The sequence below is a fragment of the Gymnoscopelus braueri genome (genome assembly GCF_963280865.1).
Source record: "Gymnoscopelus braueri genome assembly, chromosome: 21".
NCBI lineage: Eukaryota > Metazoa > Chordata > Actinopteri > Myctophiformes > Myctophidae > Gymnoscopelus > Gymnoscopelus braueri.
Genome location: NC_137623.1, coordinates 28,108,372 through 28,135,364, shown reverse-complemented (window position 1 = coordinate 28,135,364; position 26,993 = coordinate 28,108,372). Strand labels below are relative to the sequence as shown.

Below are 26,993 nucleotides of genomic sequence, written 5' to 3'. Positions count from 1 at the left end.
TAACATGACACCAAAGTAATAAGCAAAATGTGTGTTCAGCAGCTAAAATGTCTCTTATTTTTTATTTTGTTAACATTTTGTTTTACGTGAGAACGAGAAAAAAATATATATTAAAAAAAGATTCTTGTTTTCATTCCAAGAACAAATGTACATTAAAGGTATTTTATTTTTCTTAAAAGAGTTTCAGTCCAGTATTTCAAATTATCGGTGTCCCATGGCTTGTCAATCCTAGCCACTTGTGGAACACGGGTAAATGCACCTTTGTAATCCAAAGAAGAAGAAGAATGTATACGCAATACACCAAATGCTTTTTCTTTTTTTCTTTTGTTCCTCACCACAACACTCTATATGGGTAAAGTTGTTCACTGTAACAGTTCAGTCAAGATGCACAGGGAAGAGAAACGTTAGTTCCACAAGTTGTCAAACTTGGCAAGATGCAGAGGAATGATGCATCTGTCTGAAGTATCTGTAGAGAAATGAAAACACTATTACTTTAGGTTCAGTCTGGGCCCCCAAAATTGTTCTCATCTATTGCCTGGTCTTCTTGTGGGTGAATTGGCTCCGACGCACATTATCAATGAGGTGTCGACTCCCATCTACACAAGTAGACAGGTTTGTGTAGAAAGAGAGAGAGAGAGAGGAATGTATTGCTTTGCTTTCAACCATGAATTATTCATCATTACTGACATCCACGTTAGCACATAAGACAACATACAACACAAATCAGCACATTGTACACGTACAAAAGCAAAATATTTTATTTGATATCGGTAGGGTAAAGTGTGTGTGTGGACAGAAAAAGTGTAGGGAGTAATACAGGTAGCATGGAAGTAAATAATGTACACATACAATACATAAAGTAATGCACACACACATATGAGAAATACAGTAAAATGAACACAGCAAAGGAAATTGAAGGCAAAAGTTAGAGAGAGAGAGATGCCTAATTTATGCTCCGTCCTTTGTTGTCTGCCGAAAATAGGACATGTATAAGCTCACAACGCGTTGTGAACTTATAGATACATTATTTTGGGCACGCAACACCGTCATACAGTAAAGTGAGATAAAGCGAGAGCAGAGAGAGAGAGAGAGAGAGAGAGAGAGAGAGAGAGAGAAAGAGATAGCAAGAGAAATTCTTCTCGTCCACGTGTAACATTCAGTTTGTATTTTGGCTCTCCACAATGAAGGCTTTGTGAAATGCTAACTAAAACAACAGCTCCCTGGTTTGTATTAGTTGAGTGTGTTCACTATAGCCTACTGACTGTTAGTAGCCTACATTTCAGCACCAGATAAAACTTTTCATGGGCCGAAATGTGATAGTGATGGTTTGGACAAATAGTATTAAGGAATAATTCCTTATGTTTTAATCTACTGTATTTGGAGTATTTTAACCTGTTTGGAGTACTCCATGGGTGCAATTAACCTTATCAGGAGGACAGTTCAAATCATAACCGGTAAGTTGTAAGCCATTTCCAAATCCCATCTGGCACTTAAATAAACTAAAAACAAAGGATGTACAATTACAATTCTTATTTGGCTGAGGTTTGGAATTGATGATCTAAAGCAAGTCCACTACAATTTAATCATTTCCAGATATGGAGATATCTGGAAGTTACATACCGTAGGACACACTACTAAAGTACAAACGGAACACTGACTTCATGAGCCGATAAAACAAAGGCATTTAGTTTTTCTTATTTTATTTTTATTGTTACAAAGCATCAGTAAAATCTGCCCTGAAAGATATTTTGTGTATCTTTAAAAACTGACCTCCTTTCAGTTCGCCTTAGTATAAAAGTCTGTTTTAATACAAAGATTTTAAGCTTCTACGGTAGAAGAGATAGAGACAAACAGACTTCGAACAGACTTTGTGAAAGACAATAAATAAAATAAAACTACATTTGTCAAAAATGAATTTGCTTGTCAAAAAAGTCATTTAATAACCTTTGAAAGGGAATTTTATTTTGGTGAAAATGAAATGTTGAAGTTTAGTAGCGCCCTGCTTTTGTCTATTTACTTAGCTAAGCTACAGTACAGCATGCAATTAATACTGCAATATGATTTATCCGTGGCTTACCAAAGTGGTTTAAGTATTAGTGGATGCCTTTAAGTTCTCAATGTTAGTGGATTAATGTTTTGATGGATATAGTTGCACAGCATGCACAAGTCATACCTTGTATTGCCATAAAAAGTTATCAAATTTTGGTAATTCCAAAGATGTTCAATTTCGATGTGGGTTAGTAATTAGCTAATATTTATTTCCAATTAAAACTAATAAAACACATTCCTTTCCTAAATTTGACAAACTGCAAGTGTTAATAATTTGCAGCTGAAATCATTATGTGTACGCTATGTCAAAACGTCAACATGCATGCAAAGAAATTATACTGTAAATGTTAGTAGATGATTATGTTATTATTTATTTATTTGGATGGATCTGTGACAGTGAGAAACATATTTCTGGCTTAGGTCCAAAATGTAAAGTTCAGTTATAATGTTCATGTTAATATTCAAGTCCAGCTCATTCCAGTAAGACTAGAAAATCAGGCATGAATATGTCTGCTGAAAGTACATCAGCCTAACGGGTATTAAAAGTTTCAAAACATCCCTGGTCAAAATGTGTCACAGTCTGACAGCATTGCAGCTACAGTAATCATCTTCCCATCTAGTTCTTTTGTGATCATGTTTGCACGAGAACATATTCGTCACGCGTTCGTCAAAGTGTCCCTTCGTCACCATCAAACATCATGCTGGTGTATATCTCCGCTCCACATTTTCATATCTCATTGACGCCCGTTCGTATTGATCCAGGATTGCACTATTCTCAAGAAGTCTACATGATGGAGACAATGCAACATAATGTAGAAGAAAATAATCAGATAAACAGACAATTTCTCTCTCTCTCTCTCTCTCTCTCTCTCTCTCTTACACAAACATACAAATAGAAATACGCATACGCAAACACACACACACACACACACACACACACACACACACACACACACACACACACACACACACACACACACACACACACACACACACACACACACACACACACACACACGAAAAGCAGTTTCCACAATAAGACACAACACAATGAGTAACACCTCATGTGACTGCTCCATCATAATGCATGCATAAAGCTGCATTATTCATGATCATTTGTACCCTGTTACAATGTTTCAACTCATGATAAGACATTAAAGGATCTATCAGAATTCACCCCAACACAAAGTGTCACATTTTTGTTCTACAGTAGCCGCCTTATGGAAACATGAGCATGGAGCACACACATGGCATGTTACACTGTAACGGCATAAATAGAGACGTCACAATTAACCAAACATTCAAATAATAAATACAACGAGTGACACAATTCATGCAAAAAATACAGAGCCATCCTGCATACGTGTGTGCCATCAGTGATATCAAATGCAATCCTGGATAACCACAGGAGCTCAATCTAAGTACTATAATGTATTGGTGGAAGCTCAACCTAAGTTGTACTATAATGTATTGGTGAAGGTGCCATGTTGGAATGTGCAGTGAACATCCCATTGTCGTCACTTTAAGTAACAGTAGGAATTATTTTTGCTTTTCAGTCATATAGGTTTTGCCTTTGTGCTTTAAATAGAATTTAAGGTGTTTTGATACACATGACAGGTTGCTGTAGGCCTACTAACGGGGGGGAAAGTGAAAAGGTTAGACATAATTTATTTATTATTAACAGCGGGTTCAACTGAAGATGATTGGGAAAAGTCCATGCCAATGAATACACATTGAGTGATACGACGTATGCCCTCGATAGGAGAGGGCATAACTTGAGCATCACAGAGACTTCAAACAAACTTGCTAGGAGGGCAAGATGGCCGCAAGCAGGAAAACCATCTTGGTGAAAATGAACTATAAAAAAAGAAATTACCCAGGGCAAAAGTCACAGAAAGGGAAAAATAAATTACATAAAGGTATATACTGACTTCCATGGGCAAATGATGACTACACAACAACATATAAAGATGTTGATTGTTGGATAGGGGTGCTTACCTTGAGATTGTCTCTTAGACCCTAGTTGTGTTGTACTCTGATTCATGTTTGCTCAAAGAGCCAATGAGGCAGAACCTGAAATGTCAGGGCTCTTTCATTTAATGTCAAACTCCTTTTGCATAGAGGTCAGAATGCATTTAATGTGGCATATCAATAATACATTTCATTAGTGCTTTGCTTGCGCCTCTGTGAGTGTTTCATGCAGACCCTTCGTAGAAAATTAATAATCAACAGTCAAATACAATTAGGATAAAGCACATAAAAAGTGCATGCAGGAGAATACTGAATGCGTTTTCTCCAGAAATATATTTTGATACCTCAATATTCTTGTAAACACATACAATTACTTTTCAAGCGGTCAAGGTGCAGTTACAGAGTAAAATATGTTTGGTTTTTTTCCGAATAGAAAAATCTTGTTCATGCCAAAATATTGAACTATACTGAATGGAAATAATAATTTTCATGTTCACAGTTAAGAATATAAATGCATTTCAGCTCGTTGATCATTTGCATTCGTGTCAATAAAATCAGTAATCTCTAGGAATGTCAGGCACGGATACAAGCCCTTGTGCTAACAGTCAGCACGAGACTGCTTACAGAGTTAGCATCTGCTAGAAAGAGGTCTGCATTTGCTTTAAAGAGCTCTGACAAGCCTCCATGAACAGCAGAGTCTATAGCGGCACGCTATAAATCAATTAAACCTGGCAAGGAGTTTGTCATGTTCAAGGATGAGCATGCAAGAGGGGAGGGGGAGGGTTCTCAATATCATAATAATAGCCCTTTTTGAAATATTGCACATACAAAAAGTATGATAGGAAGAGGAGAGAGAACCAAGGTCAAAGTAAAAAACAACAACAACTAACTGTCATAATTGTAGCAAGGAAAAGACAAAGCTAAAATAAATGAGAGGGGGAAAAAAGAAAGAAAGTAAAGAATAAGCTAAAATAAGAGGAAACGACAAAGAGAGATGTCACCCTGCCCCAAAACTCCCGACATCCCCCATAGAAACCTCTAGGGCAGCTGTTCCTCCCTATCAGAAATCTATGGATACTGACCGCTGTACAGCCTTCTCGTGGCGCGACAGCCGGTGGCTGGTGGTGGGCACTTCGTCCAGGTCGTCATCCAGGTCGCATCCGTTGTCCGCCGCCTCCTGCGAGTAGCTGTGCTTCATGACCAGGATGCTGCGCCGGTTCCCGGTGGCCGGGAGCAAGGGCCGCACGGCCATGGACTGCTGCGTGGGCAGGTCTGTGAGCAGCGCGGCCGTGGCCGCGTCGCGCGCCGAGCACAAGTTCCCACGACTGCCGCGTCCCCCGCCGACGCCGCTGCGCCCGCCACCGAGCGACAGCTGCGACAGGTGGCCGGAGCCGGGGTTGGAGCCGCAGTGGTGGTCGTGGACGCAGTGGTGGTCGTGCGAGGAGGCGCGCCGCAGGGCGTGGTAGTTCTCAAAGTCCTCCGCCAGGTCCACCAGGTCCGCCGAGGCGGTGGCGGCGGTGGCGCTCCGCAGCGTGCACAGCTCGTAGTGGGGCGGCTCGAACACCTCCTGGAACATGGTGGGGTCGTAGTCCTCCCGCCGCAGGATGTACTTCTTGCGCGGCTGCTTGACCTGGACGATGACGGAGACGATGAGCAGGACGAGCACGATGCAGCACGTGACGCCGATGATGGTTCCATTTGTGCCGTTCAGGTTGTCCAGGATGTTGACGGTCCTCTTCTCTGTATAGAGGGGGAGGGGGAGGGGGATATGAGAGCGAGAGAGAGGGGGTACATGTAATAAAATATGGAAGATTACTATCCAGCTTCCGAGGATTGCCGTCGGAAACGGGAACCCATAAAACATTTGAAGGAGATCTGTTCGCCAAAGTTAAAAATCTAATCTTGAAAAAGAGGTTTACCTCAGACATTGCCTCACATATTGTAACCATGAGACATGAAAGCATTCCTAAGCAGATGGAGAAATCACAGCTCGCATGTAAAGATAATTCCTAGCACACGGTCATCGATCATGTACAAGATTTGCCAAGGGCAAGATTCTCATCAAACAGATGGACAAAAAGGTCAGTGCAAACATTAGCCTTAGCCTGTTTGTCACCGGGGAAATACAGAGAGCGGAGAAGACTAACAATGCACGTCTTACAATGCATTCCGTGGGGACGTCTGACATTTGAATATAGGGATTAACATGTAGAGCAGAGCTTTGGTGAGATGCCTTCCCACTAAACAGTTATGTTCAGAGGGGTAAAGGAAGAAATAGAACTTGACAGTTTGCCACTAATGAGGACAAATGTGGGCAATGCAGCAGCCCAATACATTAACAAAGGGGAGAGAAGGCATTACAAGTTAAGAGAGACGTAAACACAAGGCTGTTGCTTGCTGACTGCACATTTCCATGCTCTGCTCAGAGAGGATGGTGAAACAGTAGCTTGGGTTGGATGAGGAATAGGTCACGAGGATTAAATAAAGTGAAGTGACGCAATTTTTCATTTCAGGCACTTTGTAACATTTGCTTTGAAAAGTGCTCTTCACACAGAATAAATAAATGGAAGAAAGCTTATTACTAAAGCTTCGGAGAGTTACAAACATGCACGATACAGATGCATCTTCTTTACAACGCAACAGATTTAACCACTTTATAATAAGAAGCTGCCCTCTAGGGGTGGCAGGAACACGGCTACAGAGATGATGGGTTTTTGTAGGCCAAGATAGGAGCTATGCCATGGGGTCCCACTACAGATTCACCGTCGAATTTATGAATTGGGCTTTGAATAGAATAAGAAAAGTGCTGTAGCAAACAAAGGTTTATGGTATTAACAAATTTTGTTTAACAACAAAATCTTCACATAACACCACACCTTTGCAAAAAGGAATTCCCCCCACATACAGTAGGGAATTAATATAAGTTTAAAAAGCACATCATTACTTAAACATAATGTAACAGATGTAATTACAACAGATGTAATTGATGTCATTGGGGAGACCATTTCTGAAACTCCCTTAGGCCTCTGTTAACCACAGACCTTATTTACAACCCATTTTGGGCGGGAAGCCCTATTTGTAACCTTACTTTTCAGGACAGGAACCCCTATTGGGGTTCTTGTTGCTATGTACAGTATATAGCAACATACATTTGTTGTAATATTTGAATAAATATTTGAGGTTTTTCAGAAAGAAGTTTTTAGAATCGGCCTAAGGTCTAAATGGGTTTAAAAAAATGATAAGAAATATGTGAGAGAACCTGTTATAAACCCACTTAGCACTCTGTTCAATTCCAAAGTGTTCTTAGCTGCTCGCGTGAGAAAATGTTAAAGACAGCGTAACCTTGAAGAACTGCAAACCCCACAAACCCCTGTTTGGTTGCTACTATATATGTCTATATATTGAATACCAAGGACCCCAATGGAAACAAGACCGCGAGGACTTTTTTGGGCGGAACTTTTAGTCAAAGTATTATAAATGTAATTGTGCTGTTTACATTTATTGCCTAATAAAATATTCAATCAATCAATCAAAACAACCAGTAGGCCCACAGTTAAGGTCCTTACACACCGGCGAATATGCGAATATACGCAAAATTCGGACTCTTTCCGAATAATTAAAAGACGCTTTTTCGCTTCGCGAAACTGATGTGGACGCTTGCATTGACTTTATAAGGTTTAAAAAAAAAACATATTTATTCGCATGAAGAATTCGCCCCGGTGTGTAAGGACCTTTAGACATTACAAACACTTTGCAATGATTGACCTTGGAGCCATAATAGAGTAACAGCATGGATCTAAACACATTCACTGTGAAGAATGTGGCAGGACTGGCAAGGTCAAGGAACCACTGATTGATTAACAAGAATTGGACTGCCCTGCGCAGTCCACAGCAGAAATGAATTAGCACCCAACTCACCTGGATATTGACGGGATATATCTATGTATAACTGTAGGGAATCACTGAAAAGACGATATGTTATTGGAAAACTGTAGTTGAACTATGGATCTACCGCTATAAGCACTTCTGGGATTGGTCTCTGGATCAACGTACTGATCCGGGTGATTTGAAATTCTGTGCCAGAGAGGATGATCAAAGCACAGCAGAAATTGATGAATTGACAGGCTCTCTGGTGTCAGAGACCTCAGCTGGCTATAAGCTGCAGGAACACAGTACAAAAAAAGTTTTAAAAATGAGAGTTCAATGAATCTACAAAACCAGTTTCAGATGAATGAATATACTGTGATTCCAGGATTTGAGCTACAGGGGACGGCAGTGGCTCAGGGGTGGAGTGGCCGGGTAGAGTGAACTGGAAACCGCAAGGTTCCCAGTTCGATTCCCGGGCTGGGGGGCTCCCCCAGAGTTAGTGTCGAAGTGTCCTTGAGCAAGACGCTGAAGGATTGCCTTGCATGGTTTCCCTCCGCCATCGGTGTATGTATGGGTAATGCACAATCTATGTAAAGCGCTTTGGATAAAAGCGCAATATAAATGCACCATTTATGGGATCACTCACCTTTGCAGTGGTTTTCGTCCCAGGGGTAGACACAGTTCTGCATGCCGTTACAGACCAGTGTGTTGTTGATGCACATGTTACTGTGGCAGAAGAACGTATTTGCTTCACATGGAGCTGGGATAGGAGAGAGGGAGAGAGAGAGAGAGAGGGGGGGGGGGTGAACATTGTAAATACTCAAGTAAAGTAAAAAAATACCTCAACACTTTACTTAAAAACAGTACTTCAGTAAATGTACTTAGTTACTTTACACCATTGGCAATAAGTATCACAGTGACAGAGGTCATTTTGTACACATGGTGGCTAAGGACGCCAACATGGCGTCCCATATTCCCATATAAAGCAACTTTGAATACTTAGAAATATATACATAAAATCTGAGGTAACCGCTGTAATTCAATATATTTAAAGCATCCATCTATCCATCCATCCATCTTCAACCGCTTACAAGGAGCAACAGTTCCAGCAGAGAGCTCCAGACTTCCCTTTTCCATTTAAAGCACTACTCTCAAATAGTCAATAAGAGTGCTTTGTAAAATAAATAAACACGCCAATCTAGAATGAAAGGCACGTGCATATAGAGTAGATAGTAGAATCAGATGTCTTTTGGGCATGATTGATATCAGCATATCGGCCTTCCTGTTCTCCAAAATATCGGAATCGGTATCGGCTTTGCAGAATCCATATCGGACGACCTCTGCATTGTGTCTTGCCTTTCTGTGACGCCGGCCATAAAAGTGAGACATGTCAGGGCAGAGGCGACCATCAGGAAGACAAGCCATTAAAAATCACCATAATAATGTAAAGGGCTACATCATCAGATGGCTAATTAAAAGCCAAGGTGCCCTTCAAAGCCATCTAGCTCTTAATGGCCAATCGTACTAATGCATTAGCTGACCAACTGACCAATCCACTGCCCGCCCGCTGTCAGTCACGGAGAATTTCTGTGCAGTGACAAACTATAGCTCTGATGAGTCGCTCATGGAAAGTATGAGTCTGAGGCAACACCTACAAAGCAACAACTTATTATGCTGCTAAGTGATGAGTGTAATGGATGGCGGTACTTAGGAGCGGAATATTTAGCAGTGGAGTGTCCTCCCCTGTCTCATCAACATTCTTTATCTCCATTGGACTTGCTCACTCATCCTCTCTCTAGTTGTTCTCTCTCTCTCTCTCTCTCTCTCTCTCTCAGTCACGACTCGCACGCACGCACGCACGCACGCACGCACGCACGCACGCACGCACGCACGCACGCACGCACGCACGCACGCACACACGCACACACACACACACACACACACACACACACACACACACACACACACACACACACACACACACACACACACACACACACACACACACACACACGCACACGCACACACACTATGCACGCATAGAGGGAGCATGCACTGGGTATTGAACAGCATGCCAGAGGTACGTAGGTAGGCATTTGACAGTGTCACCACAGTGACGTACTGTACAGCTGTTTTCTTTCCGGTACGCACCCCAGGTGAATAATAACTGGTCAAATTGCAGTGACTTATCTAGTGTGTTTAGTGTCTCTGTCCCTATCACTTCCTGTCTGGACATTTACACATTTTCCCAGGTCACGATGCCCCTCGTTGTCCCCGATATCAGAGGATATGCCCCCTCGCTCTTCTCACACTCTATTCCTCTCAGCGTCACAATACAGCAGTAGACGGTTCCAATAGTAGCCAGCAGAGGGAGCTCCGAGCCTCCAAGTCACCATCAGACTCCCCCCCTCTCTTCCGCACAACCACAGGGCGAGACCAGACATTATTAAGAGCCCGATCCACATTAATCTCCTGCGAAATTAATTTCAAGACATTTTGTAATAAAAGTGCCCTTTTTCTTTGCCCACACAGAAGCAACCCCGCTCCCTGACTGCTGGGAGCATAAATTAACTCTCTAAATGAGTGGCTGATGAAAAAGTCTGTGTGTGTCTGTGTCAAGAGGAGAGAGCCTTAATTCTCCAGTCACCCAGTAGGAACACAGATACATCACAGTTATTATGTTCTCAAGCAGCCCGCTGAGGATTCCTGTCTTCTTCGTTCTGATTCTTTTTTTTTGGTAGTCATGGTGGAAAACCACATCTCAACAATTTGGAAGGGTACTTGAACTCTGTTATTCATTACTGATCAGCAGTTTGATTTAGAACAGCTAATTCAATTTAAGAAACAAACACCAACCAAACATGTTAATCACTTACTGTGCTAATTTGGCACTGCCTGATGTGGTCTGACCATTTTCAGCTTTATGATTACATTGTTTCCAAAAAGCCTTCCATAAGCAATTTACAGAGTTACTTTACTAAAGCTAGGACGAGTTAAACTGTGCGAAATCATATGTACTTGCTCCCTTCCTACGTCACTCATTCATCTGTCCATATTAACAGTGTATTACAATTTAGACGCGAGAACACGAGGTAATACATCAAATTCATAGAAATTATTAATCTAAGATCATAGGTAAACCAAGAATCAGTCTAAACAGTATAATATCAAAAAAGATCAATAATCTGTACATTGAAACTATACACACTATAGGATGCTGTCTACATAACATGCCATCTAGATGACATTTTAGCCTTTGCATAAGCCTGCAAGGTCGTCAAGGCTAGGGCAAGTGCTACGGGTTAAGGTGGAGTCTGAAGAGGTGAGTCTTCAGATTACGGCGGAAGATTGGAAGTGAGTCTGCAGTTCTGACTGCAATGGGGAGTTTGTTCCACAGTTTGGGAGCCAGAAGGGAGAAGAGTCTGGGACGTGTGGAGTGCATACATTCATTTTAACTGTGTGTTGTCGGTGTACCATTAGAAAATTCCGACTAATAAACAAGACAACAAGTGTGTGTGCAGACGTGGCATAATCAGAACCACACCCTACTAACGTTCCATATGTTGCGAGGCATTAGCATTCTGCATTGCTGCTGAGAGCCCCCGTGCATACTGTAGAGTGTAGAGCATTGGTTCTCAAAGTGGGGTCCGGGGACCCCCAGGGGTCCTATGAGGGGTTCCAGGGGGTCCCCAGCAAAATGTGTTAATATGGCGTCACAATCATTTTAACCACTTTAACCTTTTATACTTTGGCCATTAAAAAATAGCAGATCTACAAGCTCGTAGCGCGGCATCGAGTGTCGCGCTACGAGCTTGTAGATCTGCTATTTTTGAAAAATCTCGAAAATGTGCGCAAATCTTTAAATCTTCTTTTTAAAAGGTGAAAACTTTGAACTCAAATCATCGCTTCTGGGGTTCCTGGAACAACATATTTTGAGATGGGGGTCCGCGGCCAAATTCATATCATTTTGGGGGTCCTTGACATGAAACAGTTTGAGAACCACTGCTGTACAAAAGTCTTCGCAGAGCCGTATAAGCAGACCTGACATGTGTAGGGCAGCCAGGGTGGCATTTCCATAGGTTGTCTCTTCATGAGGCGTAGCCAGCGATGCTGACAGCTGAGACGTCACTCATGTGCATTTATCACCACAGGCCTAATTGCTCCTTGGGTAATGATAGGCCTATCTCTTTCTAAATGTGTCGTGTCCACAAAATCTAAAAGGCTTGTGATGACGTATAGCGCTGCCTGAAGACCAGGAGCCTGGTAGCCTGGGATCAATAACATTTTTGGGTTTCTGATCCGGTCGGAGCAGAAATAACTTTACGTCATCATTATGTCATCGGGTGGCCGGAACCAGTGACCGGAACCACCGGTGCCGTGCATCTCCAAAATGATTCCCCTAGTTTAAAACTTGTTTAGTTTGGTATAATCGTTTCGATTCTTTTGGTATAATAATGGTTTGGTATGTCCAACTCGTTAGCGCGACTAGCGAGACTAAACAAATTGATTCATGCCGACCGGAAACAACCACCGGACCCACGATTGGTTGTTTTGTGGTTTAAAAAGATTTCTTTAGAGTTAGATTTACAAACTAGGGAAATATTCAGGTTGGGGAAAGTTAGGATATTTTCAACGTGATCCAAATATTTTTTTAAGTCCTCACAAGTATAGTAAAACAAACGTGTGCGTTGTGTGTGCGTGCGTGTGTGTGTGTGTGTGTGCCATCACTAAGGATCAAAGTGTGTACCATCGGTTCAGGACTCAAAGGCTTCCCTATAAGCTGCGGGTCTCGTTGCAGATCAGTGCTGCCAGTGCCATTTGAACGGCTTAAGGCTGGATTGTGAACGGGAGCTCTACAGAAGACGTGAGCCTATAGCCAGTAGCTTGTGAATACTTTGCTTGGGTGTACACCTGGGTGTTTATTGTTGACAGGGCTGGTGCAGTGCTGCTAAGCATTTGTGACTGCCATGCCGCTGCAAAGGCATAGAGGGTCTACTAGCCAGGGATCGCCTGATCGCTTCAACGCATACCGAAACTAGCCCGACCTACAGGCTCACGACTTGTGTGAGCTTGTAGGTCTGCTATTTTCCGACGCGTGACACTGTCGTGCGACGGAGCATAACTCAGGCTTTTGGCAGCAGCGTTGCCCAGGCAACGGCACGTCCTGGCTCGGCTCGGCGAAGTGGCCTCACAAAGGGGACACTGACTTCAACACAAATGAGTGCACCGCTGATGTCACCTCAAGTGACTAGGCTGGATGTACGCCTCCACCCCCCGCCCCCCAAACACACACACACACACACACACACACACACACACACACACACACACACACACACACACACACACACACACACACACACACACACACACACACACACACACACACACACACACACACATTTTTTTGCATTTCTTTGCCATTTTTAATACCTAAAGCCCAAGTATAAAGTGTAATCAATGCTCCTTATGACGTCCAAACCTTTTCTTGGAAAGGGAGGTGAGATAACGACATTTCAACACCATTCAGAACTTCTGGGACGGTCCGACACCCCCAGATGTCCTGACTGTCCGAACTAGTTTGGAAAGACCGTCTCTCGAAATTCCATTCAGATTGGCTATGATTGCCTTCCAAAGTTTGTGGGAGTGGCCTATCCTTCCTATATTAAAATTGGCGGGTGGGTGGGCCGGCCACATAACCATAAACAAACCCGATATGCCCATATATAGGCATACAGCGGCCCGTCACTATGACTCAGACATAACCATAAACAAACCTGATACACCCATATATAGGCATATATGGAGATCAGGTTGGTGTTGGCTGGACCGCACTCTTGCATTGCAAAAAGTTACAAAATGGCCCCTGTTGTTGGACATATGTGAATCCTTTCTTTTTCACTAAATTTACAAATGACCTTGTGAATCATTTGACAATGACTGTCAAACAGCTTCCTTGCATCCTGGTGGCTGCAAACCCACGACTTACACAGCCCTCGCTAGGCCATCCAACCTGCGGAGCACCCTTTTGTAGTTGTAGCTATTATCACTATTAATGCATACAAACGACTCAACTGTTGTTATAGGAAGCATGTCTTCAACAACGACCTTGAAATAAGTCTGTTTAGTTATGCCTGGCTTATAGACTGAAGAACTTGTGATTGTGTGCGTGCATGCGTATGTTCGTGTGTGTGTGTGTGTGTGTGTGTGTGTGTGTGTGTGTGTGTGTGTGTGTGTGTGTGTGTGTGTGTGTGTGTGTGTGTGTGTGTGTGTGTGTGTGTGTGTGTGTGTGTGTGTGTGTGTGCGCGCGCGCGCGCGTGCGTGTGTGTGAATGTATTTGGGAAAGAAATTTGGTACCCTACTGGTTACAGCAAAAAGTGGTGTAGTTACAGTAACATGTTACTTAATAACGTGTTACTTCATACATACTAAATTCTAACATATTCAGGTTAATCAACTTCATTTGCTCTCAACCTCTACTCCATTCATTCAAGTAGCGGTACAAAGAGTGCCTTGTGCAAGCCTCGGTCCTCCATCAATGGGATCTCAGTGAATGAAAGAGCGAGGGGGATTAAGAATGTATGTATCTCTCATTTTGATTTTGTCTCTCTCCCTCACACACTATTCCTTTTGATATCTGGAGCTATGAAGTGGACGGGGTTGTTGGGGGAAATAACTATGTAGTCTATAGCCGCTGTCGGGCAGAAACCATAATGCCCTATTTTATACTTTGTGATATGACAGTGTCGCGCAAAAAGTAGTGAAAATAGATTCATGTGTTGAGCTGCTTCTGCTTGAAAATGTCTAAAATGACTTGCCCAAACTAGGGCAAGGTTGAAAGTGGTTAAGTCTGTCTGTGGGTTTTATAAATATTTAACCAATGAAAAGTATTAACAAGAGCTTGTGACTAAAGGATTTCGCCTGACATGGACGATATAAACCTCCAGTGAGGTCGAGGCATAGAAGTTACATTGTGGAGTTTAATAGTCTCAGTAAAACCCACCTCCGCTGTGGTATCACATAGCTAGGCTGGCTAATGCTTGCACAAATACCCCCCTCTGCCCAACCCAGAGGTTGATATTCTTTGTAATGGCAAAAGCAACTGTCTCGCTAGCTGGAAGCAGTTTTAAACGGTCGTAAAATTAAATAAGGAGCTCTGACCACACAATTTCCTGAGGACGGCGTCCGATATTCCACACCATAAACTTGGCTGCTTATAACCTGACTGTAATTTCAGCCCCTTTTAACGGCCAGCACTAAAAAGGCCACTCGAAATCTTGGACTATTTTCATTTTTGGCTTGTGATAAACCATGATGGGATGGCAAGAACGGCGGTCTGATGCACTCGCTAGACAAAACAATGTCAATGTAGCCAGTCGGTACCCTTTGGCTAGGAGGGTCATATATTAATAAACAGCGTGTAGGAGTGGAGCACTCACTAGTCACTACGTCAGTCAGACATCCTTCCTCAATTCTTGTGCTTCTCTATGGGTGCGGACTAAACTAATATGTGCAAGTTCAAATGACACTTGACCTTTTGTATGTCTGCTTGTTCGGGCAGTGCCTTATGTTCTTGTTAGGAGGCTAAAAGGGCCTTATAGTATGTCCTTGCTAGGTAGTGAAAAGGGCCTTATGTTCTTGTTAGGCGGTGAAAAGGGCCTTATGTTCTTGTTAGGCGGTGAAAAGGACCTTATGTTCTTGTTAGGAGGCAATAAAGGGCTTTATGTTGTTGTTAGGAGGTGAAAAGGGCTTTACATTGTTGTTAGGTGGTGAAAAGAGCCTTACGTTCGTGGTAGGTTGTGAAAAGGATGCGAAATCGGCTCTTGCGGCTCGCCTCGTCAGCCCACATGCGGATGACGCCCAGCGTGGAAACCAGCATGATGTCGTTGGCCACCGTGGAGCAGAATTTGCTTTTCAGGTCCTCTACCGAACTGAGGTAAAAGAGAGGAGGAATAATAGTAGAGAAAAACAAAATAAAGGGGAACCAAATAGAGGAGAGGAGAACAAAAGAGAGGACAGGAACAGAGAGGGGAGAATAAACAATGGAAAGGAGAGAAAATAGAGAGGAACAGGACAATACATGGAAAATAGATGGTGCTAATCAAGATCAAAGCGATCATCTTATAAATGTCAAAAGACACACCTGCCGCCATCATAAACAGCAACGAAGTTACGCTTGCACTCGTTCGAATTCGCCATCTCGTAGTCAAGGAAACGAAGGTAGATCTGCAAAGGGAAAAGGTAGGAAGCGGTTAAGCCAACATAATTGAATCTAAAATACTGTAGTTAACGGTGTAACATGAAGAATATACTGTAAGAGGGACAGGGGAGAGAGAGATATTTTAATTAATTAATAAATTAAATCTTTGCTCCTCCTCCTGATCCAGTAGTAGCATGAATTGAAAATAGGTCAATACAACCAGTAGAAATAAGACTGGCAGACACTACAGATTGTAAAGTCATTACATACGCATATCGAATGAGGACTCCGGTAATGACTCTTAGCTTTAAACTCACCATCCAGTCTGTGCAAATGAAACATTAAGAAACACCTACAAAACCTCTTTACACTTGGATAATAGGCAACCTCCAACACTCCTATGCATCACCAGAAACACCCTCATGTAACTACATATTATAGAGAGACATTTCCAAATTGAAATAATGAATTTCCTTCTCATTAAAACATCATTAAGCTTTTAAACTGTGATACAGAGAAAGTGTTTGCCACCTTAGTTTCCTAACCTTGGTGGGTAAGATATCCACCTCACTTTCCATAATGAGCCGTTTTACAGCAATGAGCTACTCTTGGTGACACTAACACCTCCTGACTGGCCCTGCATCACGCCCTGCCATTCGTTCATTGCCAGCTCGCCCAATCACAGCTCCGGTTCTGGTCGGCTGCGCATGGCGACGCTCACCATCATTGCAGTTAATGAGTGGACTGCTCCCAAACCGTGACAGGGAAATGTGATGCCCAAAATGCTTAAGACAAATGCCTGTAAATTGGAGCACGCGCTAATGGACCTTGCAATGTCAGCGCAGTCTCAGCAACATGACAAGTCAAATGGATTTGCAGTCCGGAAAACAAGACAGGCACCTCTCTTGTGGTCTCAAATAGGTGTCCATGATCTTCCCGACTAGAAAGTTGTCAAATTCCACAACTGTTTGGAATGATTGACTTTGTCGTATAAGGGCAAGGGTTCCTGTATCCTGTATCTTTTATGATAATGAAATCAAATGAGATGAGATGCAGTGCAAGGTCACTTCAATGGTGGTAGGCCACATGTGTTCTATACAGTGTGGTATAAGTACTTCAATATGAATGAATAAGTGCTACGGCTGTATATATTATTTATTTTGAAGTATTGTATCTCAGAAATTATACTGTTGATCTGCCATTATCCATACTACCCTAGTACATTATGTTGTTTATTGGGGTCATCATGCCAGAACTGTAGCATTTGAGCAATTCATCGGTAGATATTAAGGGTTTCTATTCTTTTATGTCTGGTCTTACTTTTTCAAGTTTTACTGGGCGCCAGTTCCAGACATACAACATTTGGCAGGGGTCTGGGGGGAAAAAGCACATGCTTCCACTTGATTAAAAGAAAATGTGAACAATTGGAGATACAAGGAGTTTACAAGGACAGACGCAAACCGCGCTTTATGAATAAATATGTTTCCTGCTGCTCATTCCAATTCATAACCTGTATCTGTACTCCCCATGCAACAGCTTGGGGTTTGTCCTTCACAGGTCTGCCATTCTGGACGGCTCCAGCGAGAATCCTCCAGATTTACAGCCTCCATCAGGGGAGGTTAAATAGTATGGGCGTGTCTGTGGCTTTCTTGCATACAGGGACAGCCAAATGATCATCTGTGAGCTTCAGCCATACTATCGACCAAACCTCCTCCAGAGTGGGGAGATAATAATGGAAATGCTGCACTCCTCATCCAATCTATTTATTGGCTGGCATAAAACAGCACGCGAGGGAATAGAAGTACAGATGTGGTCTCTGTATGAGGGCTACTTTTAGCCTCCTTCAATGCTGCAAAGTTGCTCCCCCCCATGAAGAATTGTTTGAGAAAACCTAAAGAAATCATGCAGGACAGACACAAGGCACAGAGGAATGCTGCAGGCATTTTTGTGTTCTAAATAAATGTTCAATTGTAGTACTGCAGTTTGACATGAAATAATCAGAGAATAATGCTGACTCACACTTTGCCATTACATAATTATATGTGGTAAAAAAAAGAAAAGAGAGAAAGAACGTTCAAAGGTTGGAAACCATACAAGTGACATTGTATTGCACAACCCTTTGAGCTTTAAAGGTAGGGTAAGTGATTTACTTTTGTTAAAATAAGTGTTACATAGCTCTATATTCTGATAGTACTCATTGCTATAGAGTGTTTGTTCAGTAAAAGGAGTCTCCCATGTCTCTCCAGCTCTTTATTTAACAGAAAATGTATTTTCAGTGCTCTCTCTCCTGATTGGCTTAAATGTTGTCACCTACCTGAAAATGTACTATATTCTGTTGACTAAAGAGCTGGAGAGACGCCTGAGACCGAACAAACGCTCTGTAGCAATGATTACTATCAGAATATAGTACTTTAACCATTTTAACAAAAAAAAATGTTTACCCAAAAATATCACTTACCCTACCTTTAACTGATGGCCCACCCCAAAAAAATCTAATAGTTTGAATACAGTTTGTATACAGTACCCATGTTGTGTGACTCTCAAAACAACAACCACCATGACTCTCAGTCATTACTGTACACGGCTCATGGGACATTAGCATAGTTTTGCTTAGGGCCTGTGGGAGGTAAGGACCAGCTCTGCACCTAGTTATCAACAGCAACAACTGCCCCCCTGAGAGATTTGTCAGGAGCCGCCTCTGCACTCCACATGTCCCCCTCGCTTCTTTGTATGTATGACACCTACATATACAGTGTTTCTGAATGTCACCCACGCTCAGAGGACTGGGCTCTGAATGCCCCCGACAGTGTTCTTTCTCACAAAGAAAGAACATCCACATTGAGTGACTACACAAAGCAAAGGGAACAGAGAAAGAAATGGGACCGACTTATCGAAATGTGACTCACAGGACCATGCACTGAATACACCTGAAATAACATAAAGACACCGACAATTTTTCAAAATAAAGTTTAATCGGTGCCGCAAGACTGAAGTTTCAACAGCAAGTGTCTTCTTCAGACTTTAAAGAAGACGCTTGATGTGGTGTCGAAACATCAGTCTTGCTGTTTGCACCTATTAAACTTTATTAAAACATTTGGACCGTTTACTCTAGGCTTTTCCCTTCTGAAACCACTGTGGTCCTTGTCTGAGAGGGCAAGGACACTGAAGGTGGGATTTAGCGCGTGATCTATCTCAAGTGTGAATTTATTATTGATTTTATATTTCTGTATGTCTCTGCATCCTCACAAGATGGCACCACCTGTCCATTGAATTCAATGGATGGGGGCCACCATGTTGTGAGGTGCTGCACCTTCTTGATACAGTCTCCACATACCAGATACACACACCAACGCACATACATACAGTATGTATAAAGAACAGCTGCAAAGCTGAAAGCCTGCAACAGTCCGAATTAAATAAAAGTCTCAAGGTGCACTGCCCAACAATATCATGAAAACAAGATAACAGCCAGCAATCAATGAATGTCCTTTATTGTACCACACCCAGACAGACCAACCTAATTGGTCTTCCTCAGCGTTGCGTCAAGAAAACAGGAAGTGAGGTTTAAGTAGTGTAGTGTAAGACCAAGTGAATACAAGTGCATACTGTCATCCCCTTGAAAACTAACAATGATTTCTACATTATTAAATAGGTACCAGGGAAGGACTATTACTATGTGAATTACAATGCAAAAGAGATAATTCAACATAAAAATGCAAATTGTAGGATCCCCATTGGCAAAATATATGAACTAGCCAATGACAGTGAAAAACTAGTGTGCAGATAGCCTCATAAAACCAAAAACCAAGGCAATGGATCAGGTAGATACAATCATGACTGTGTGAGCCGAGAGTATTGGCTCCACTACGAAGCAGGACGCCTCCTCATTGATTCTGCAGACCCCAATAATGATGCAGAATCCATCACTGACTGGACAAGAACACATTCCTGCAGTAGCTAAAAGTTGACTGTGTGTCACAATGAGGGTCCAATATTTTATTTTGACCCATTTAGACCTGGAAAGCCTATACGTTGTTATACCTTTCAATCCAGGAAAGCATCTGTGTCATTTTAGTTGTTACAATATATCGTCACTGTTCGGCAGAATTGTATATAGCAGGGGTTTTCAGCGTTTTTTAGGAGAAGGACCCCTTAGCTGAGACAGAGATGAAGCAGAGAGACCCCCACTACATATTATGTAAAATTGTGTTGCAGAATAGGAATGCTAGGGTTCAAGTAAAAAGAAAAGTTCCTATAACACAAAAGTTTGGCTCCTCCCTTTAGTAACTCTGAGGACCCCCTAGGGATCCCGGACCACCTGTTGGTATATACTAGCAACCGGGCTATGATATACTGTATGTCCGAATATTGTCTATATTGTATCATCTTTATCGGCTGTGTTATCTGTTGTGGCTTGCCTGTAATTGCCTTCCAAAATGAGTGGGAGAGGCCTATTTCTTTTCTACAAAAACAACCCCAAATTGGAATCGCATGTTAGGGGCCTCTATAGAGTGTATCTCCTAAAGTGCTTTCAGTTCTTCCCATAGGACGAGCCACAAATGTGAATTTTTTTAAATAATTTATTTGAAAAGAACTGGACATACAGTAAGTGTCTTATGGGATATCCAACACTGCCAAGAAACTGCCATAAAACAAGATAGTCCTAAGCGGCCATTTTTCCTATATCTAATTTCTTCCCGTTTTGCCTCTTCCTCCTAATCTCCGTTACTGCCCTCTCAGGATACAAAAAAAGTGTTAATGTCACACTCCATTACTGTAGATAAAGTATAGGGTAAGTGATATTTTTAGTTTTTTTGTTAAAAGGTTAAAGACTATATTCTGAGTAATCATTGCTAAAAAGTGTTTGTTCAATAACAGGAGTGTCCCCGTCTCTCCAGCTTTAATAAACAGAAAATACATTTTCAGGTGGGTTGCAAAATGTCAGACCATTTATCAGTGTTTCAGTTGCAATTTTGTCTCTATTTCTTGGCGTCATCACTTCCAATTGCACTTATTTAATCTGAATCTAGTCTGAGTTCTCTATCCTGATTGGATACAATTGGTAAACCAACCTGAAAATGCATTTTCTGTATAATAAAGAGCTGGAGAGACACGGAGACTCCTGTTACTGAACAAACACTCTATAGCAACGAGTACTATCAGTATATAGAGCTATTTAACACCTATTTTAACCAAAGAAAATCACTTACCCTACCTTTAAATTAACGCACAATGCACCAAAGTGTCGACCCTATACTGTATGTTTGCCCTTATGATATTTTACAAAACAGTATATTCCTCCCTTATCTCCCTCGCTCTCCTTCACTGTCACCCTCATCTCCCCTCTTTCTCTCCTTCCAACTCCTCCTCTCCTGTGTTGGAGCAGTAAAGTGTAATTAGAGCCCCAGGTATAACATGCCATTATCTCCCTGCTGTTCTGGCACACTGGGTACAGTGCAGCACTGCATCAGCAGTACTGCCCTGCGCACACTAACACACACACACACACACACACACACACACACACACACACACACACACACACACACACACACACACACACACACACACACACACACACACACACACACACACACACACACACACACACACACACAGGCACCTTCTGTGTCTTTGCAACTGCTTTCATGCAGGCGTGTGTGTGTGTGTGTGTGTGTGTGTGTGTGTGTGTGTGTGTGTGTGTGTGTGTGTGTGTGTGTGTGTGTGTGTGTGTGTGTGTGTGTGTGTGTGTGTGTGTGTGTGTGTGTGTGTGTGTGTGTGTGTGTGTGTGTGTGTGTGTGTGTGTGTGCCCAAGTGAAAGAGAAGAACAAAGAGAAATTGGGGATGAAAGTAATTGTTTATCAAAAAACTCTGTCTGCTGTGTGGTGGGTGAAGAGTGAGGCTAGATTTGTACAAAGATTGTCTGTCTGTCTGTCTGTCTGTCTGTGCCAATGACACAGATTTACTGGGCTAGTAAAATACATCACTCTGCCAGCCTCAGTCGTTCTCCCTCTGCCATACGGCGAGGCAAGTTTATTCGCGTTGTTTATTAGCACCTTTCAATAATACGGTAATTCAAAGTGCTTTACACAAAACGTTAAGAGCATTTACACCAAGTGCAAAAGAAACACATTACTGTACAAAAGGACAATAATGCAATTGTAAATACACAAGTCTCTCAAGCCAGACAATTCTTCCGCAATCTTTGAATGCTACAGAGAGTCTGTAACACTGCCCCGCAAAAGATGCTCACAGAGTACAATACAATTACAGTGCAGCACAAGAAAGGACTCAAAAGCCTCAAAGGTACAGTGGCAAAAGATAGCTGTGATTTAAAAGAACTGAGGACAGGGTGTGCAGGCATGCAGGCATGACTGCACACCCGTACGTGCACACACAAACATAGAAGCACAACTATATGCGCGCGAACACATGCACACACACGGTCCCGTTCTCGATGTGACTTATGCCCCTCTTTGGGACCGTAGCTCTGCTCCTCTGGCAGACTAATCCACTCCACTTAGATGGATTGAGGAATCAATGCGGCCCTATTGAATACACCATAACATTTAAGAGAGGCCAAAGCCCTCCCTAAAACCCCTTCCTTTGTAACACCTCTCCTTCTCCTATGTTGATGAATTGAATGCATAGGACCACAATGGAAACAAGTCCCTGCAGAACTTTTTTTGTGTTATCCTTTTAGCTCAAATGTCTTGACCGTACCTGGTGCAGTTTACATTTCTGTCTAATTAAGTATTCGATCAATCAATCAATTCTGATGGCCGCAGGGACTCGGGAATGACATCATAGGCCTTCAGTTCAAGACGCTTGAGTTTATTTGACAACTTTCAACCTGGCGTCCCTATTTTGGGCTTGTTATTATAGGCAAAAATTGTCAATCATTTTCAGATATTTTCAGAAAATTTTTATATTTGCGAAAATCGCTGATCTACAAGCTGTGAACTTGTAGATGGCTATTATCGTGGCACCATCGTATACGATGAAGTCGAATACAGGGTTTAAGTGGTTAATGTTTGAAGCAGAGGTTGTCACAAACGAGATACAAGGACATTCTGAACATACTGGAGATTTGCAGTCTGGGAGAATAGTAATAGTAACACACAGACCAATTGCTCTGGCCATTAATGTAATTTAGCACAAATATTTTCAGCCAGTCATGTCTGCAAGCAGCTATAGGGCTACAGCCACATGAGGCAGTCATTACCTGTATTACAAAACAATGTGTTTGTAGCGTGCATTTACAAATGTATACATCCATGCATGGACATGTGGACCTGTGTGCGTGTGTGCGTGCGTGCGTGAGTGTGTGCGTGTGTGTGTTATATGAATGAAATCCCCTATTACAGTGGGTTTCAACCCTTTCATATCAAGGTCCATTATTTATTCGGCATTTGAGCCACACGGACAACTGTTTGATGAGATTTAGCCTCTCAGACCCCAAGACTTTGTTATCGCTGGTTAAGATTTTGTCCACAATTCCATGCTGTATTGATGTTGGTACCATAGGAGAGATAACGGGCAAACATAACAACAATTCTTCTATATTCTCTAATTGTGTAGACTTCTTGTAAATTAAGTAACGCAGATGTTTAACAATAAAATGAAACCAAATGAACCCGCATGGGTCCATTTGGTTTAATGCTACACTCTCAAGAGGATCTATACGGGTCCATTTGGTTACCGACTCTCCATCATTTAGCTGGGGACCACCTGGAACCCCCTCAAGGACCACTGGTGGTCCCCGGACCACTGATTGAGAACCACTGCCCCATTACATCTCTTTCAAGATGTTGCAAACCTAAGCAGCACTTTGCATCAGTTATGTTCCTGAACCTGGACAAGGCAGATCACTATGCGGTGGCCACACCGGCACTAAAGACAGAGAGATGGATACGGTCTTGTTACGTTAAAAGCCCCATGCATTAGCGAAACAAATAAGAGGCACAGTTAAGCTGTCACTACAGGGTGCCTTATCTCACTCCCAGGAGCACTGGTGCAATCTAGGCAGTCAGAGGAATGAGCCACACTAATGAGAAAACATAAGTCAATATGGTGTCTGTATCTGCAACCAATTTGTCTGATAAGACCGTGGTTCTCAAACTTTTCCATGTCATTTGGCCAGCGGACCGCCAATCCGAAAATGTTTTGCGCCAGGGACGCCTATACAAGATTTGTGTTGTTGAAATGTTTCAAACATTATTCCACATTATTCCAAGATTTGTTTGAAAATGGCAGATCAACAAAAAATGTGATGATAAAATAACAGATCTTAAAATAACCAATCTACAAGCTCACAAGGTGTCTACGATGCAACACATTGTGACCGCGTAAATTGGCTATTTTCAAATATCCGGGTTATAGTGGTTACCCAGATTTTTATGCTATATTATCCTTGGACTTTAGGAGGTGTTGAAAGAGTTGATCTCCTGTTGCTGTAGCAGCAGATGAGACACATCTGGGTTTTTTTCCCGCCAAATTTTTAACCAGTTCAGAGTGTTTCCACCGGAAATGAATTACACATCTTTTCAAATGGGGGTCCGCGGGCTAATAAGTGTCAATTTGGGGGTCCTTAACTTGAAAACGTTTGAGAACCACTGCTGTAAAGCACCACGGTTCCAAGGATCTAGAACGGAACCGTTTCTAGAACCAAAGTCCTTTTGGTGGAAAAGGGACCACTAGTCTCTCAAGCCAGACAATTCTTCCACAACTCTGCCTTGCAGTCATACACAGGAAGTTGTCATCTATTTGTCATTTCCATTCACAGGTTTCCAGTAGGGACTCATTTACTTGACATCCTGACATCCGCCTTGTTTCCCTACACATTTTCAGTGCTTTCGATGTACAGACTGTTAGGCGGAAGCATTTCAAACAATCGTTTAGCTTGTTTCTTCTTAACCGTAAACAATGGCATATAGTGTTTCTATCGTTAATTATTCGGGGCAATGTGATCTAGTCGTAGCAAAAACTACCACTATCACGGGTGCAACACGAGCTGTACCAATCAGAGATGTCACTGCTACACTTTAGGATTGTGGGTACAGTAGTATTTCTCTATGACATCACAAATATGATTGATTGATGTACTTTATTTAGTAAGACATGAGAAACAGTACATGGAAGTACAATTCACAATACAAGGTCTACTAAATTGGATAACTCGTAAAGCACTAAGCTTGTTTAAAATGAGTTCCCACTCACACAAATCATGATATAACAAAATGTTTTTGTTGATTTCCTATCGTTTCGAGGCTCATGGTAAGTCTATGCAGAAAATTACCTCACTGTTGAGCTATATACAGGTGCATGCACGTGCACACATAGACATGAAAGGGGGCTTCAGCCCCTGCCCTTTTACCCGTCGGTAAAAAAGTGCCCTCTCCAGACAGATTTTTTTTTTTTTTTTTTTTTTTACCCAAAAATATATTTCAACTGCCCCTTGCGGCCTATCGGTAAAGCTGACGGAAATGTCAGTGGATGTGTTGGATGCAACTCAAAGTGAACTTTCCTCAGGTATCTAGTTTGTCACCGTACGACCTTCCTAGCCTGTGTTATTAAAGAAAAACGGGCGACAAATGACCAAAACTCAATCGAAAATCGCGATCGAAAACCGGCGAAAGTGGCCGTTTTCAAGTTGTTTTGGCCATTATCTCTGGAACAGTCCAATCTGCTCAGTTCAAAGCTTGTTGAGTGCGTGACTTTGAGGACATTAAGCACGTTATGATACTGTTTCGGGTTTTTGGGCCTAAAAGTATGGTAATTGTTCGTAAAGTCCAATAGGTGCCCTTGAGAAATTCCAGCCCCTGCCTCTCCAAATCCTTCTGCACGTCCCTGTATAGGTGTGCCTTGAAATGCTGACCCTTTGGTGTGCCTTGGGCACAAAAAGCTTGAAAACACTGTGATAAGACAGATGAGGCACATAGTTTGTCATAGCCTATTTTTTCTTAGGGTTTTATTCCTGCTGCTGCAAATAATGTTGAAGTTTAATGAGAACTAATTTTGTTTGTTTTTATTTCATGTTGTGAATGCCAGCCAGACACCTGGCCAGAACCTTTTGGTAGAATACTAGTGTCGCACATCTTTTCACCATTAAATAATTAGAAAATGGCGCAGTTATAGATAATAAATGGGTAAAAATCTGGGCATCGCCCCCAATGTTTCAAGATGCTAACAACGCCTCTGACTGGCAGAAGAACACAAATCTGTGTTGTTGTAGACCTCAGGGTCATACAACATGGCAACACTATTTCATCAGCAGTAAATCCCCCCCCCCTCTCTCTCTTTCTTTCTCTCTCGCTCTATCATTCCATCCCTCTTGTCCTCTTTGCAATAGCCTGCTGATTAAAAAAAAGGCCCGACGCCAAATAAACCTTTCTTTGGTGGAGGAACAAGCCCACACAAGCATGTATGCACATGCGCACGCGCATGCGCGTGCACACACACACACACGCACGCACGCACGCACGCACGCACGCACGCACGCGCAAAACGCCATAGATAATGAACACAACATCATTCAACTACAAATTGGGATGCCTCTATTAGAGAGCACCTCCAAAACTTTCACTTGCGTTGACTGCAAATGTGTCCACCAGGGGGTGCTGAAAAAAAACCAACTCAAACTTGGGCTGTCTGTCTGTCTATCTGTCTGTGTACTGTACAGTATGTGATGTCTGTCTGTCTGTGTTTATGTCTGTGCCACTAACCTTGGAGCGTGGAGGAGCACGGATGTACCATTTACAGTCCACAGCCTCCAAGGCACTGGCCTTTCCATCTCTGGTGATCTGATGAGACTCAATAATTCCCTCTGGTCCAGCTAGGTCGTACTGACACACTGGAACAGACACACACACACACACACGCACACGCACACACACACACACACACA

The 26,993-nt window shown here is 42.4% G+C and overlaps 1 protein-coding gene across 1 annotated transcript in view; it reads right to left on the bottom strand.

Moving 5' to 3' along the window:
* Positions 1-153: 153 nt before the first annotated feature.
* Positions 154-26,993, bottom strand: part of neto1l (neuropilin (NRP) and tolloid (TLL)-like 1, like) — a 96,573-nt gene continuing 69,733 nt past the window's right edge. The window contains exons 6-12 of the mRNA XM_080417786.1: positions 26,812-26,939; positions 16,031-16,113; positions 15,673-15,818; positions 8,534-8,647; positions 5,103-5,760; positions 4,048-4,122; positions 154-466 (exon numbers count right to left, since the gene is read on the bottom strand). Of these exons, the coding sequence (XP_080273912.1) occupies positions 4,062-4,122; positions 5,103-5,760; positions 8,534-8,647; positions 15,673-15,818; positions 16,031-16,113; positions 26,812-26,939 (1,190 nt within the window). The 3' untranslated portion in view covers positions 154-466; positions 4,048-4,061. The remainder of the gene's footprint in view (positions 467-4,047; positions 4,123-5,102; positions 5,761-8,533; positions 8,648-15,672; positions 15,819-16,030; positions 16,114-26,811; positions 26,940-26,993) is intronic.